General features: G+C 43.0%; 1 protein-coding gene across 1 annotated transcript in view; it reads right to left on the reverse strand.

The window, feature by feature from the left end:
- The window catches only part of FCHSD2 (FCH and double SH3 domains 2), a 164,551-nt gene that overhangs the window by 89,644 nt on the left and 59,153 nt on the right, over positions 1-15,754 (reverse strand). Inside the window, exons 4-6 of the mRNA XM_066619897.1 lie at positions 11,029-11,105; positions 7,310-7,454; positions 361-494 (exon numbers count right to left, since the gene is read on the reverse strand). Of these exons, the coding sequence (XP_066475994.1) occupies positions 361-494; positions 7,310-7,454; positions 11,029-11,105 (356 nt within the window). The remainder of the gene's footprint in view (positions 1-360; positions 495-7,309; positions 7,455-11,028; positions 11,106-15,754) is intronic.

The raw sequence follows: 15,754 nt of genomic DNA on the forward strand, positions 1-15,754 counted from the left end.
GAGCACTTTGAGACAACTCAGCAAGGAGCTACACCAATCTTGCAGCAACTTAAGTACACACAAGTTTTTAAGTCCACCCCCATTTTAACTAGTCCACCCCCATTTACCTGTCCAAATATACTTACATTTGTAATTGGCGGCTCATGGCCAGAAAGGGAAAAAAATGCAAAAAAAAAAAAAAAAAAAAACACATCAGAAATTTACAAAAGCTTCCTTTCCTGGCAATCTGGAAGTGACTGAACAGGCCAACAGAGGAATGACTGTTTACAAGCTTGGACTACACTGACAGTGAACAAGCAAAATAAGTTATACAAAGCTACAAAAAGCAAAAGCTGAAATTTCAAACATGCTCTAACATACTTGGCCTCTATATCTGCTTTTTCACGGACAGCATGTGCCATCTGCTCCATCTCGAAGTACTTCTTCTTGCCCTTAGCTAAATCTTTTACTGTCTCTTGCAATTCAGCCTGGATCCTGGTCAGTTGGTCAACACACTGAATAAGACAGGGGAAAAAAAATGATTTTTTTTGCATCAAAGCAGAACTGGAGTTACTACTCTATTCCTAGCTTGAAAGGTTTACATTATGATTATTTTAAAACTGGGCATTCTTTTTCTGGCATTCAAGCTCACTTTGCCTGCCATAAGAGAATGTTGTACGCTGTTACCTTGGTCATTGCCATCTTTGGCAAATGGTTATAGTTGTGGAAAAAGTTCATGTAGTTCTGTTATTTTGGGATAGTTCTTCTGAAGCACTGTGTGCAGAAGGGCTTTGAAGTCAGTAGGGCTCAGAAAACAGAAGCTAGTTAGGCCAATACAATTAAGCACTACTTTATATGATCAAGCTATCCAAACTCATTGCAAAGGCAACTAGTACAAACAGCCTTTCAAAAGAGATGGATTAATACAGAAAAGTAGGCATCGATGGCTGCTGGGGTGATTGCCAGTAGTACAAACCCATTTGAAAAACGGTACACCTGTGGACTACTGCTTTGTCTACAAACATCCTCAAGGTATCTGGCAAGGCACTGACACTGGAAAGAACACCAAGCTAGAGAGACCACTGACCTGACCGTGCATGCCAGTTTGTATGCCTTAATGGGTTGATGACTCTCCAATTCCAGTACATCTTGCATCTCAGTAAGTTTCTTCAAACATGAGGCTAAATATTTTTACATGTTTATAAAAACTGACTGACACTGAGGGTTGAATTCGGAATACAGTGGCTAAAATGCTCTCACATATTTGACTTTAAAGCATTTAACTTTAAAACATAGTTCAGTTCTGAATCTCTGAAGGCATAAATTCCCAGGCTCAAACCCTGGCATCTCCACTTTAAAGAAGGTTGCTCTAAAAACAGACAATCCTTGCGTAATATAGATCAGGGGTGTCAAACATAAGGCCTCTGGGCTGTATGTGGTCCCCAGAAGTAATTTATTCCCCCTTTATCATTGTGTTGTCTCATATCTTGAAAATATTAACAAGATTTGCATATTTTCTCTTCTCTCATTTGTAGCTAATGAGTTTCTATGTGAGAATAAAGTGCTTATTTCTGGCCATCATAATGTCACTGCTGCTTAATGATGTCACTTTTGGTCCTCACAGGCACTATGAATGCTACTTGGCCCACTATATGCAATGAGCTAGACACCCTGAAATTGGCAATGGTTTGAAAGTATAATGCAGTTTCATATGCGGATTCATTTTTTCCCAGAAGAATGCCTAAACTAAATTGTAAAATTTTAGGAGCCCAGGATCAATTAACTACACAGTTCATTGCCAAAGAAGAAAACCTATTTTTTTTCTTAATGTTCTCAATGGTGAGAAACTATTTCCTGCATTTTTATGACTCTAAACTGTGCCACACTGGTCAATGTGATGCGATCAAAAATGTGATGGAATAAAGGTTGCCAACACTTTCTGTAAATATTGCAAGAGTGATGCCAGCTTAACAATAAGAGAGCTCCTAATTTATGATCTCAGATGCAAACTCAGTCTCAACCTTTGATGCTTGACTGAAAAGTTGTATTGCTGAATACCCTTAAGGACTTTTACAGTAAGAATCAATATCCCTTATGTGTCCATCATAAATTTAGAATAGGAGAAAACTAAGCTGTGTCTTTACATCAGTCTGGACCCTCCAAATGGCTTGTTAAGCTTTCCCTTCCCTTACTGTTTGTGGGGACTATAGTTCTCTTTTATATACACACACTCACACATATGTGATGGCATTGGAAATTATGCTGAGCTACCTTTCAAGAATTACAACACTGACTGAGCCTGTTTTTCTCTCTGTGTACGTGCATATGGATACCAGACGACAATGGCTATTTGCTAGGGTCTACAGCACAAGTAAATTCATGTTTTGTGTTTTCCATATTAAAAAACTGTCAAATGGTCCAAACTTTTGACAGAAATTAAACATTCTAATTTCACCTCTAGTATTTGTGTTGATATTTGGGTTGGCAACACTATTTGTGTTGGCAACCTTCAGTCTCGAAACACTATGGTATCGCGCTCTGAAAGTTGGTTCTGGAACAGCGTCTAGTGTGGCTGAAAAGGCCAATTCGGGAGTGACAATCCCTTCCACACTGGGAGCAAGTGCAGTCTGTCCCTGGTCTGTCTCCCTGGCTATGGGCCTTCCTTCTTTGCCTCAGACTGTTGGCCAAGTGTCTCTTCAAACTGGGAAAGGCCATGCTGCACAGCCTGTCTCCAAGCAGGCTGCTCAGAGGCCAGGGTTTCCCACTTGTTGAGGTCCACTCCTAAGGCCTTCAGATCCCTCTTGCAGATGTCCTTGTATCGCAGCTGTGGTCTACCTGTAGGGTATTTTCCTTGCACAAGTTCTCCATAGAGGAGATCCTTTGGGATCCGGCCATCATCCATTCTCACAACATGACCGAGTCAAAGCAGGCGTCTCTGTTTCAGCAGTGCATACATGCTAGGGATTCCAGCACGTCCCAGGACTGTGTTGTTTGGAACTTTGTCCTGCCAGGTGATGCCAAGAATGCGTTGGAGGCAGCGCATGTGGAAAGCGTTCAGTTTCCTCTCCTGTTGTGAGCGAAGAGTCCATGACTCGCTGCAGTACAGAAATGTATTCAGGACGCAAGTTCTGTAGACCTGGATCTTGGTATGTTCCGTCAGCTTCTTGTTGGACCAGACTCTCTTTGTGAGTCTGGAAAACGTGGTAGCTGCTTTACCGATGCACTTGTTTAGCTCGGTATCGAGAGAAAGAGTGTCGGAGACCGTTGAGCCAAGGTACACAAAGTCATGGACAACCTCCAGTTCATGTGCAGAGATTGTAATGCAGGGAGGTGAGTCCACATCCTGAACCATGACCTGTTTTTCTTCAGGCTGATCGTCAGTCCAAAATCTTGGCAGGCCTTGCTAAAACGATCCATGAGCTGCTGGAGATCTTTGGCAGAGTGGGTAGTGACAGCTGCATCGTCGGCAAAGAGGAAGTCATGCAGACATTTCAGCTGGACTTTGGACTTTGCTCTCAGTCTGGAGAGGTTGAAGAGCTTTCTGTCTGATCTGGTCCGGAGATAGATGCCTTCTGTTGCAGTTCCAAAGGCATGCTTCAGCAGAACAGCAAAGAAAATCCCAAACAAGGTTGGCGCAAGAACACAGCCCTGCTTCACGCCGCTTTGGAAGTGAAAGGGGTCTGATGTGGAGCCATCGAAGACAACAGTGCCCTTCATGGCCTTGTGGAAGGATCTGATGATGCTGAGGAGCCTGGGTGGACATCCAATCTTGGGGAGAATCTTGAAGAGGCTGTCCCTGCTGACCAGGTCGAAGGTCTTCGTGAGGTCTATGAAGGCTGTAAAGAGTGGCTGTCATTGTTCCCTGCATTTCTCCTGCAGTTGTCTAAGGGAGAATACCATATCAGTGGTGGACCTGTTGGCTCGGAATCCGCACTGCGATTCTGGATAAACGCACTCTGCAAGTACCTGGAGCCTCTTTAGTGCAACTCGGGCAAACAACTTTCCTACAACGCTAAGGAGAGAGATGCCACGGTAGTTGTTGCAGTCACCCCTGTCGCCTTTGTTCTTGTACAGCGTGATGATGTTTGCATCCCTCATGTCTTGAGGTACTCCACCTTCTCTCCAGCAGAGACAGAGGATTTCATGCAGCTCAGTGACGATGATCTCTTTGCAGCACTTTAGGACTTCAGCAGGGATGCTGTCTTTTCCAGGTGCCTTGCCAAAGTATACCTCTAGTATTACAACTTGTGATTAAGGTGGTTGCTGTTCGTTCTCATTCGTATGCTAATGTGTGTGATAACATACCTGTACATTTTTAAATTAAGTGCTAGATTAAGTCCATTAAGCAGGTCCACATAAAGTACAGAAACACTTTTAAGAAAATTTGGACAACTGCTTTCCTACTACTCTCCCTCCAAATCACTCACCAATCCCAGCTGGGTTTCAAACACATTTACCCTTGAAAACACACATCTGTGGATAGGGAAGAAGAGAAGTAGCTTAAGGAGGAAGTAACATTCCCTGCCACCTCTCCTATACAAATTGTTCCTTCCCACAGCTGCTTTGCCCTAACATAAGTGACTGGAGTTTGTACAGAGAGATGTTTCTGCGTATTTAAATATATTGTTACTAAGTTTGAAAAATCAACCCTGAAAGCATCAATTAATTTTTCCTCTACTACATAGTTTCTCTGAAAAATGTAACATTCTATTTGCCTCCCTTAATCAGAAAACGCTGTCCTATGTATTAATGCACAAGGTTGTCTCTGTACTAATTTTCTGGCCAGTTGCCTGGGATGCCTTTACAGGATGTGGCTGAATCGTCTCAATTTCCACTACACCCTTAGATCCTTGGATAATTCTTTAAAATGTTTTTTAAAAGGTACCGCACCTTAAATGCAAAGCCTACATCAGTCTAATTTGGGAATGCTCAAAGCCACTTCCAAAGCAGTTTACTTTTCCTAGATTCTGGCTACATGATGGAACATATTCAATTTCATTTACAAAGCAAGTTTTCTTCTCTTTTGCTGGCTCTTCTTCCCTAGTTTCTTGGGGAAAAATGCATGAAAATATTATGAACTTTTTTGCTTCAGGAAAAAGAAACTCAACTCGATTAACTTAAACAAGGAAGGATCTATGTGCGTGATGAGTGTGGGAGAGCGGCAAGTCTAAGAGAAGTCTCAGGGTTATCTCATTTAACCCCTTACATAAAAGCCCTCTACCCAAATACTTAGCAGAAAAATCTGTAACATGATTCAATGAATTCATCTCCAACTTCCCTCCTTTCCTCTAAGTTCTGGCCCATGGAACACCAAACAATGCATATAGAATGATTGGCATACAAAAATGACAGGTTAATCTAGTTCAGCATCCTGCATCCAAAACTGCCCAGCCAGATGGCTTCTGGAAAGCCCATAAAACAGTGTATATGAAGGCACTGCTTGCCCCAATACCTGCTAAACCTGAAATTACACTGTTTCTGAACATGGAGAACTCACACAGCTAATAGCTGCAGTCACCTGGTGTTGTCGGGGTCCTCTTTCAAAGCATATTACAGTAACACCTCTAGTAATGCTGCTTCTTTTAGCACTGTTTCACTACATTATAATTCATCCTGGGTTGACTGACAGCTATTATTTATTTATTTATTATAATAAAGTTATTATTATTTTTTATGATTTGCTGCTCTATGCTCTTTTTACCTGATTACTTTTTATCTGACTACTGTTTTTATGATATGTGCTATATGCTTTTATCTGTTTTTTTAAAATTATGTTTTAAATCTGTTTTAACCTGTTGTAAGCCGCCTTGAGTCCCTTTGGGGAGAAAGGCGGGGTAAAAATAAAGTTGTTGTTGTTGTTGTAGCTGTAGCCAATGAGTGCAGTGTATTTTGGCCAATCACCACCAGTTTCCCACCATATCTCCTACAGCCCTGTTTTAAATGGTGTTTGGCTTTCGAGGAACAGATCCTCTGCTTTGTTGATGGTATTACTGTACTCTGGTATCATTCAACCTGTGCTTGAATGTTTTCCAGTTTATTTCCAAGTCTAATTCAAAGTTCTGGTCAATAACTCAAAACTCTATCTGCATCTGTAATACTTGAAAATATCAGCTGCTCCAATAATTCTAACTACCCACTGATATCACCAGGGGATGCATTGCTTCACATTCCACTTCTATCACAGGCAACCCTGGGGTTATGTGGTACAGTTTCTCATTTATGGCACTTACACTCCAGATGTGCCACCATAAGAAGTTTGGTCTAGCCCATTGTTTTCCAAACTGGGGGTCGTGAGCTGATTTTTGGTGGGTTGCAAAAAGTTTCTGAAACATCTTTAAAAATAAACTTTGCAAGCAGCTTTGCCCAGTTTGCAGAAGAAAATTGTTAGCTAGAATGCTAACCTATGGTGTGAGGTAATTTTCATATCCCCAAATCAAAACGTCACATTTTCTTTAGTAATTGGTGTGAGATCATGAGTGAACCCAGTTTCAGCCTTCTGCCTGGCCTGGAAGTCCCTAACTATACATCTTGCTCTCCAGTTCAGCCTTCTGGGCATCCTGGAATGCCTGTAACAGTTTGGGGGGAACTCCATTTCTAGGGAGGATCTCACAAATGTCTGCACACACATACTACACATAAGGTTCTCGAGCAACTTTGAGGACACAGGACCCCAACTATAAAAATATTTTTTCTAATGGATTGTGATTGTCATTTTTAAAAATGGGTTTCAGTGCTAAAACATTTTGGAAGCACTGATCTAGCCCCTTCTCTAGCAACTTTGAGAAAGATGGTGAAGCTCTAAATGTGGTACAATCTGTTTCCCTGATGAGACTGTTGGTTTGCAATGCTGGCTGAGTCCTAAAGTCATCCAAGATAGTGACTATCACCATATCATGGGACATATCAGGAGTTCCCCAAGGAACAGGATTATCTGTTCTACAGTCACTACTCTAAAATTGTAACTACAGTTACTGTACCGTCACACACTGCCCACACCCCTTGAGGCTGTTCTTAAAAAGAACAAGCGATCACCGAGATGTTTTTGAGAGCAGATGGCACTGATGCATGCACCCGTCCTGAATACAGTGCAAAATCAAAAGGTGTACTATAAGTAATGAGTGGAACAGATTAAGGTGCTCTACACCAGATGGTCTGAAGCAAAATCTTATGCCATAAAGAGAATACACATTTATCATCATTCTGCCTTGAAAATGTCTGCCTTATCACCAATAATTAAATATGAGTGTCAAAGATTCTTCAGCAATTATTCTTCCAGTATAACTGAGCATGGATCTCCTAAACTTAAAGGAACACTATCCCAGGTCAATACCTTCTTCAGCTGCTGCTCTTTAAAACACTTCACTGCCCTGGCAGGTTCAGAAATTAGGTTTTTGTAGTTTTCACAGATATTGAGTCTCGACTGAGCCACTTGCATTGTGCCTTCCAGAAACGATTTCCACACTGGATACATGCTCCTAAAACAGAGAGAAAAAAATCAGAAGGTCATTGGTGGGGGGAACAAAGAACAGGAGAAAAACAGAGAAAGACTTATTATTGCCGATCACTTACACAGGGCTGCCAGTTTATACACTGCTGTATAAAACTAGGGGGAAATGCATCGATACGCTTAATTGGTTAGAGTTCCATTAAGTGCTTTCAAATTGAAGGTTTTTCTAGAAACCTAAGATCTAGTACTTGATTATGGCTTCTGAAAATAGAGGAGGAGAAAGCACAAGGATATGTGTCTCCATTCCTTTCATCTTAACTTTAAACAAGAAAAACATTGGCTAGTTTTCCAAAAACAGGATTTTAAACCTGGAAAAACAAAATGAAGATGATTCCCACAATGCTTGTGTAAGTGTAAGTCTATATGAAATATGTCCTCCAATCCTATCCCCTCCATGCTGGTGCAGCCATGCTAAGTAGGAACACATGTGGTGGGGCACATTGGGAGGAGAAAGGGGATTTAAATCCCATTTCATTTCCATAAGCTTCCTGCCCTGCAATAGGTCTCCTTGGACCTGTGTCAACAGGTTCACTGGCACAAGTCCAAGGAGTCAAAGGGGGGGGGGGGTGGAGGCTGCTGACAGACAGGATAGGAACGAGCACACACCAGTGCCACCAGATCCACCCCCTCCTGCAGCTTCACCCCTGTTCCTCCCCCTCCCTGCCCCATTCCGCACTCTTCCACCATCTTACCTGGCTTGGTGGGTCCTGTAGGATCCACTGAAGCAGGCTGGAAGGTTCCAGACTTTCTGCCTGCACTCCTGCAGCACGCTACACTGTGTGCTGCTGGAACACCCTTTGCGGTTGCTTTACGCCAGCGGAATGTGTGTCCTGCTGGCAACTGGGCCCAAGCGGATTCGGCCATTAAGTCTGAATATTTAAGAAAATCAGTGGTATTTATTCACAATGCAGGGCCTATTTGCACAGCTCCAGCATGAGAATTGTAAAAATGGTGAGTCATGGGCTCTCATACACCCTCCTCCCTTGTGTGTACAACCTTTAGCATGAAGCACACTCCCTTGGGCCATGGGCTGTAGGAAATGGGCTGAGTGACTGTATAAGTGTGATATAAGCACAGGCACCAGTTCACACTAAAGACTATACATAAGGTCTTTGGGGAGAGGGTATATGAGTCTGAGGGCTCATCCTCATTCCCTATCACAAATATGGTCTACACCAGTGGTTCTCAGATGTTTAGCACCGGGACCCACTTCTTTAGACTGAGAATCTGTCAGGACCCACCGGAAGTGATCTCATGACCATTTTGTATTGGCAACCTTCAGTCTCGAAAGACTCTGGTATCGCGCTCTGAAAGGTGGTTCTGGCACAGCGTCTAGTGTGGCTGAAAAGGCCAATCCGGGAGGGACAATCCCTTCCACACTGGGAGCAAGTGCAGTCTGTCCCTGGTCTGTCTCCCTGGCTATGGGCCTTCCTTCTTTGCCTCAGACTGCTGGCAAAGTGTCTCTTCAAACTGGGAAAGGCCATGCTGCACAGCCTGCCTCCAAGCGGACCACTCAGAGGCCAAGGTTTCCCACTTGTTGAGGTCCATCCCTAAGGCCTTCAGATCCCTCTTACAGATGTCCTTGTATCGCAGCTGTGGTCTACCTGCAGGGCGCTTTCCTTGCACGAGTTCTCCATAGAGGAGATCCTTTGGGATCCAGCCATCATCCATTCTCACAACATGACCGAGCCAACGCAGGCGTCTCTGTTTCAGCAGTGCATACATGCTAGGATTCCAGCACGTTCCAGGACTGTGTTGTTAGGAACTTTGTCCTGCCAGGTGATGCCGAGAATGCGCCGGAGGCAGCGCATGTGGAAAGCGTTCAGTTTTCTCTCCTGTTGTGAGTGGAGAGTCCATGACTCGCTGCAGTACAGAAGTGTACTCAGGACGCAAGCTCTGTAGACCTGGATCTTGGTATGTTCTGTCAGCTTCTTGTTGGATCAGACTCTCTTTGTGAGTCTGGAAAATGTGTTTGTTTAGCTCAGTATCGAGAGAAAGCGTGTCGGAGATCGTTGACCAAAAGTGACATAATCAAGCAGGAAAATTTATAACCATCCAAGGCTCCAATTCTACCCACACTTACCAGGAGTAAATCCCATTTACTATCATTGTTAAAAGCATATACATAGGAGCCTATTAAAAGTACAGAGCTATAACATTTCCCCAGATGCAGTCACATACCATGGTAGCATCAAGTCTAATATATTAAAAATAAAATATTGAAATAAATAGGGACCCATCTGAAATTGGCTCGCGACCCACCTAGTGAGTCTTGACCCACAGTTTGAGAAACACTGGTCTACACCATAGACAACATGTGAACTGGTCTCAGTATACATTCTGGCCCTCAGCCGCAGGTTTGTGATTCACATTTTGATTCACTGTGGATCACAGGTCCACAATGGAGGGCTTCAGAAGACCTCCCAGACGCTTCCTTTGGTCCCTTCCAGGAGGTCTTCCAAGGTGTGGGGAGGCTGCATACAACCTTCCTGTGTTCCAGAAGACTGCCAGAGCCTTCTGAGGAACACTTCCTTTTCACTAAACCAAAAGAGTGTTTTAAAAGGCTCCGGCAGGCCTTCTGAGGTGCAGGAAGTCTGCACACAACCTGCTCTCACCTGTGAAAACCTGTGGACCATCAGAGTTGCTCTGATGGCCCCCACCCACAGATTCAAATATCCATGGGTTTTGGTATCTGCAGGGGCTTTGGGAATGGAACCCTCCTGTGGATACAGAGGACCAACAGTAATTAGAATTACAAACTCGAGCTGCATAGTAATGTTCCCCAAAACCACATTCCATCTTCATTTGGTAAGTTCGTATGTTTTTACTTGAAAATATTTTCACTCTGCCTTTCCCCCTTAAAGAGAGGCACCCAATTTGTTCCAATATATCCTTTCTGAATTCCACAAGCGATTTCATTCGGGTTATGGGAAAACTAAAGGAATGCTAGCTTTTACCATTACCATACCTTTTCAACAGGCTGCTACCTTAACCTTAGCCATTGGCCACAGCTCCCCACTAAGGCTACAATCCTATATATTGTATAGGGTAGTGTTTTTTTTGTATTGATTCTGCAGCTCCCTGGGAAGCCATGGCTCACAGTTTGGGAACCACTACACTATGCTGTTGTATATACTGTGGTGGTCCCCTAACCACGTTTAAGAGCTCCTCTATAAGCTGGCTCCATAAAGACAACTGACCAGAGGCAGAGGAGGAGGAGGAGATCAAGGAATGAAGAGTCCTTCCTTGATCTGCTCAACACCCTCCAGCTACCCCAAGTTATATATCTAACTGCAAACTGATCTGCAAACTGATCTGCTGCAAACCTGTATTCATTTAAATTTACTGCAGAGATTCATCATCAGTCTCAAAATTTTACTAATCCTAAAAGACACACAATTCCACATCTCAAGTAAGCATTGATTTGATAAACTAGAGCATTGGTTACAACATACAGGTACTCAATCGTTATAGATCATAGTTGTAGAACTCAGTCAGCAACAAAACATTAGAAAACTCGAACTTTTAAGAAAAAAAGTTACCTAAAGTCATTTCGTTCATCAGCCTTGACTCCAGGCCACTCTCGCTTTAAGTACTGACTAGCCAATTTCTGTATACCCTATTTAAAAAAATAAGAGAAAGCAGCTTTATTATCAGTGACATGTACTCCTTGCACTACATCATTACACAATGTTTGTAAAATATTTAAACACAGGTTTAAAAGACATAGGTGCAGAAGAGATCCCATTCCCTGGATTTCAGTTCCAGCAGAGCCAGAATCCTAGATCTGTCAAGATCTGCAAAATCAAACAGCAATAGTGATAAAGGAATACATGGCATTTTCTCCTGCTTTGGTTACAAAGATGCCTTCCAGGGGAATAAGTAAGATATAGCTTCATCTGACTCATAGCAGTAGCATTACTAACCACAACTCAAAATGTTCTGGTTGCGGGTATGTGTCCTTAATACTCTAAGTCAGTGGTTCTCACACATTTAGCACCGGGATCCACTTTTTTAGAATGAGAATCTGTCAGGACCCACCGAAAGTGATGTCATGACCGGAAGTGACATCATCAAGAAGGAAAATTTATAACCACCCTAGGCTGCAATCCTACCCACACTTACCCAGGAGTCAATACCATTGACTATCATTGTTCAAAGAATATACATAGTAGCTTGTTAAAAGTACAGGTTTGTAACATTTCCCCAAATGCAGTCACATATAATGGCAGCATTAATATATTAAAAATAAAATACTGAAATGGATGGGGACCTATCTGAAATTGGCTCGCATGGGTCCTGACCCATGGTTTGAGAAACACTGCTCTAGGTGATAGAACACCAATGGCATTTTATGACATGTATAAGGAAACCCGTGCTCAATATTCTCTCTTCATGTATTATTTTCTTCATGTAGTAACAGTTGCTACTATGAAGTGCAATTGTTTACACTTCAAGTAAGTATTGCCTGCAGTCACTGAGGTTATACATGTAGCAAGTGCAAATTGGTTATAATGTTGGAAGAGAAAGTTAGAGCACCATAGAAGCACCTTCCCCAAATAAAAGCAGCTGAGTTTTCCCGGACACAACACATTATCAAGCAAGGGACCTCTACAGGGGAAGACTCTTCATGGAGGAGAACCAATCCTGTTGCTTACCGCCACCGCAACTGAATATTGGTCACCAGTTTAATTTAAATGCTGATACGTTTGCAAAGAAATTCAGTTGTGTATATGGAGCTATTGTCTTAATACCAGGACCTTAATAATAGGGCAGGAGGTCTGGTCTAGAGGGTAGAGCCTCCGTCTGCCTGAAGATAACATCCACAAGGTCGCCAGTTCGAGGCCACCTGGCACCATGCGACCCTGAAGCAGCTGACAAGCTGAAGCTGAGCGATTCCATCTGCTCTGAGCGGGGGAGGATGGAGGCCAGAATGTGAAACCAGATCAGAATGAAACACCTGAATGTAGTGGTTCTTGAAAGAAAGAACCTTCTTTCAAAATGTAAAAATCCCTATTTAATAATGGATTTAAATAAAGCCTGCCTATGTAAACCGCCTTGAATAAAGTCTTGAATAAAGACCAAGAAAGGCGGTATATAAATACCTGTTGTTGTTGTTATTATTATTATTATTAACAATAATAACAATAATAATAATAATAATAATAATTATTATTATTATTATTATTATTACCAGTGGTAGGACATTCTCCCATACCTCATATTTAAAAGAATTACCAAGCAGAAAAATTAAACCAGAACTCCTTGCAAGAGCTCAACAACACCTGGAAGCTTTGTAAATCACCTCCCTGCAAGTGGAACACTTGTAAGTCAAACAGAACAAAACAGAAATATTGAATCTATGGTTCAGCCATCACTCATTCACTAAAGCTGCAGTCCTAGCGCACTTTCCTGTGAGTAAGTTTCAATTAACATACAGTTACTTCTGAATAGACATGCATAACACTGTGCTGTAAGAATTCAAACACATTTATGCACTTGGTCACATGTATGATGGGAATTCTGGAAAAACTTGTCAGTAGGCCACAGGAGTTTTGTGGGAGTTTCCCAGGGAGTTGGGGGCAGAGCGGAACAAGAGGATTTTTCCTTCAGGGCTAGGATCTGAAGCCAGTACAGTACAGTACAGTACAGTAGACAGGCTATAAGATTAGATGTAGTCAACAGTGGTTAAATCCTTGTTTGGACAAGAATAACACTCTGTGGCCCAGATAAGCTACGTTTGAAGTTGCTGTGGATACAAAATGCAACAGATACAACCCATTATAATCACTTGGAATAGAGTGAAGAATATCACAGAACACCTACAGCTCTCAACTAAAAACAATTTTTTTGTCAATGCCTCTTTTTAACTTAATAAGTATCAATGACAGAATGTTTTTTCCTGATTGGGACATTTCACATGGAGAGCTATAAGAGGCTGCAAAAGCAATTAAGACCAGTGCAGTGGGTTTGTAATCATATTCAGTATATAGTATAAGGTTCTCCTTGTTCTGTCATCAAGGATACTTGCTGCTTCATCTCTCAAAAGGTCTCCAAGACAAAGACCATCACTGTTCCGCGTCAACTGGGAAATCTACCAATAGTTTAACCTTTGGCACAGTTACATTAAGCATGAGGCCTAAGAGTGGGCTTGGTACTCGCTTATGGGTCACTTGGCACCCTTGTAATTCAAACAGTCAGGACTGTAATATTTAAATGCAGGCAAAGTCTCATTACTGTTGATATGCCAATCATTTCAACAGTTAGGCTGTATTTTTTAAATATATTTTTAAAGTGGTTACTGCACTGACTTCCTGTAGCAATGGAAAAAATACAAACATTCAGGCTAAGAAAATGTCCATGTAGAAATTGAAGTTATTTCTAGAACATAAAATCTGCTTACCATGAATTCTCTTTCTACTTGCTTACAGTAGCATAACAAGGGAAGGGAAGCGGTAGTGCTCTCTGGGTCACGCTGTAAGGGGGTGCCAGCATTCCCATCTCTTCAAATTCTAAGTCGAACTGGCCTCCTCTGCAGGGAATCTCAACGTGGAGACCTGGCCTACTTGTAGCTTTGAGTAGCCAAGGGCAGGGTGCTGAGCTAGGTATGCCACTGCTTGTTTGGCCCAACAATGGTTCAAGATTCTTGAAGGAGACAATGGAGGTGTCCTCTGATCTGTCCACTAGAAGGCAAGTTCTTTCAGTGACAGACATGGTCGGGGACTGGGCAGGAGGTACCTCCCACTTACTCTCTAGAACCAGTATTTTTGACAAAGTAATAAAGGAACAACAACCCCCTAACCTAGGACACTTGCGGCCAGGTTAGAGGCCTCAGTAGGAGAGCTCATTCAATCAGACAGCAAACAGGGAAGACTTTGGACCACCATTTATTTTTATTTTATTTTTCACATTTTTATACCACCCTTCCTCCAAAGAGCTCAGGGCGGTGTACACAGCTGCTCCCCTCCTTTTGTCCTCACAACAACCCTGTGAGGTAGGTGAGGCTGAGAGAAAGTGACTGGCCCAAGGTCACTCAGGAAGCTTCATGGCTGAGGGGGGATTTGAACCTTGATCTTCCAGGTCTAAGTCCACCTCCCAAACCACTACACCACCCTGGCTCTCAAACCACTGGGCAAACAAGTTGAAAGAAAGTTCAAGGTACTAAAATTCTCTGCTCTACCTACGAATTTGAAGTCAACCTATGGATTTGTCAGCCTCCAGTGGTCCAGGACTCTGGGACATTCCATAACAGTAAAGCCATGGGGTGGAAAAAGCCCATCTGGGTCCTAAAGAACAGCCTGCTGAGGAATCACCCTGCCAAATGCCTTCTCAGCAGATGTGAAAATAACGCTGTGTGGACATACGGACTGAACTATTTGACTTATTTTGCCATGTAACACCACTCTGAACTATTTTTTTGAAAAGCAGTGTGCAGGTTGTGCCTTTAATCTGTGGATTTGACTCAACACGGATGGCCATCCAAATTGAGCCACTAAAAAAAGTCCCTTTAAAAACATTCGAACAAGAAATAAGGGGGGGAAGCTTCCCTACGTCGCGCAGCAAACTGATGGGCAGTCTATGGCGCTCCTGGGAAGCTATTTCCAGATCACGCCAAGCCCCCCTCCCCGTCCACTGCAGAAGCAACCCCACCTCGCAGAAGCTGCCTGGCACCTCGCAGCACAATCACCACGGTTCCTGCTGCTCTGTGTCTCTCTCTCTTTCGCACACACAAGGCTGTGCTTTCCTCAAGAACCACGGTCCCCTTTCCCTCTCACTGCTGCTGCCCTGCCACCACTCTACAGCCCTCATGGTGTCCACTCCCTCATCACAAGTCGGTCTCAGCTCAAAATAAAATTTTGAAGACATAGCCAGAGGGATTTCTCTGAAGCAACTGGCTGAGATCAGTCAGTCTCTTTGGCTGCTTGATTTTGGCTCAGTCACAAAAACATTTAAACAAGGGGAAGAAACTCTTGGCTTCTGCTTCTTCGGTGTGCTGGAGGTCAAGCAAAGCTTTGCAACTGGCTGGCTTCATCTTGCGGGTGAAGAGGAACAGGAATCGGGCACCTGTATGAAGACTGCAGGGGCAGCCCAAGAGGGGGCAGGGTAAATGGTGATATCCTTTGAGCAGGGTTTGGGCTTGACACATGCTTTCCATATGCCCAGATTGACATCACCTGGCATCAGCCTGGCTAACCCTCATTTCCAGTCACCTGGGCCATAGGCTTTAAGACCCTCAAACCAAAATTATTCAGTATTAACCTCACTCCT

The sequence above is a fragment of the Tiliqua scincoides genome, chromosome 3, assembly GCF_035046505.1.
Source record: "Tiliqua scincoides isolate rTilSci1 chromosome 3, rTilSci1.hap2, whole genome shotgun sequence".
Taxonomy (NCBI): domain Eukaryota; kingdom Metazoa; phylum Chordata; class Lepidosauria; order Squamata; family Scincidae; genus Tiliqua; species Tiliqua scincoides.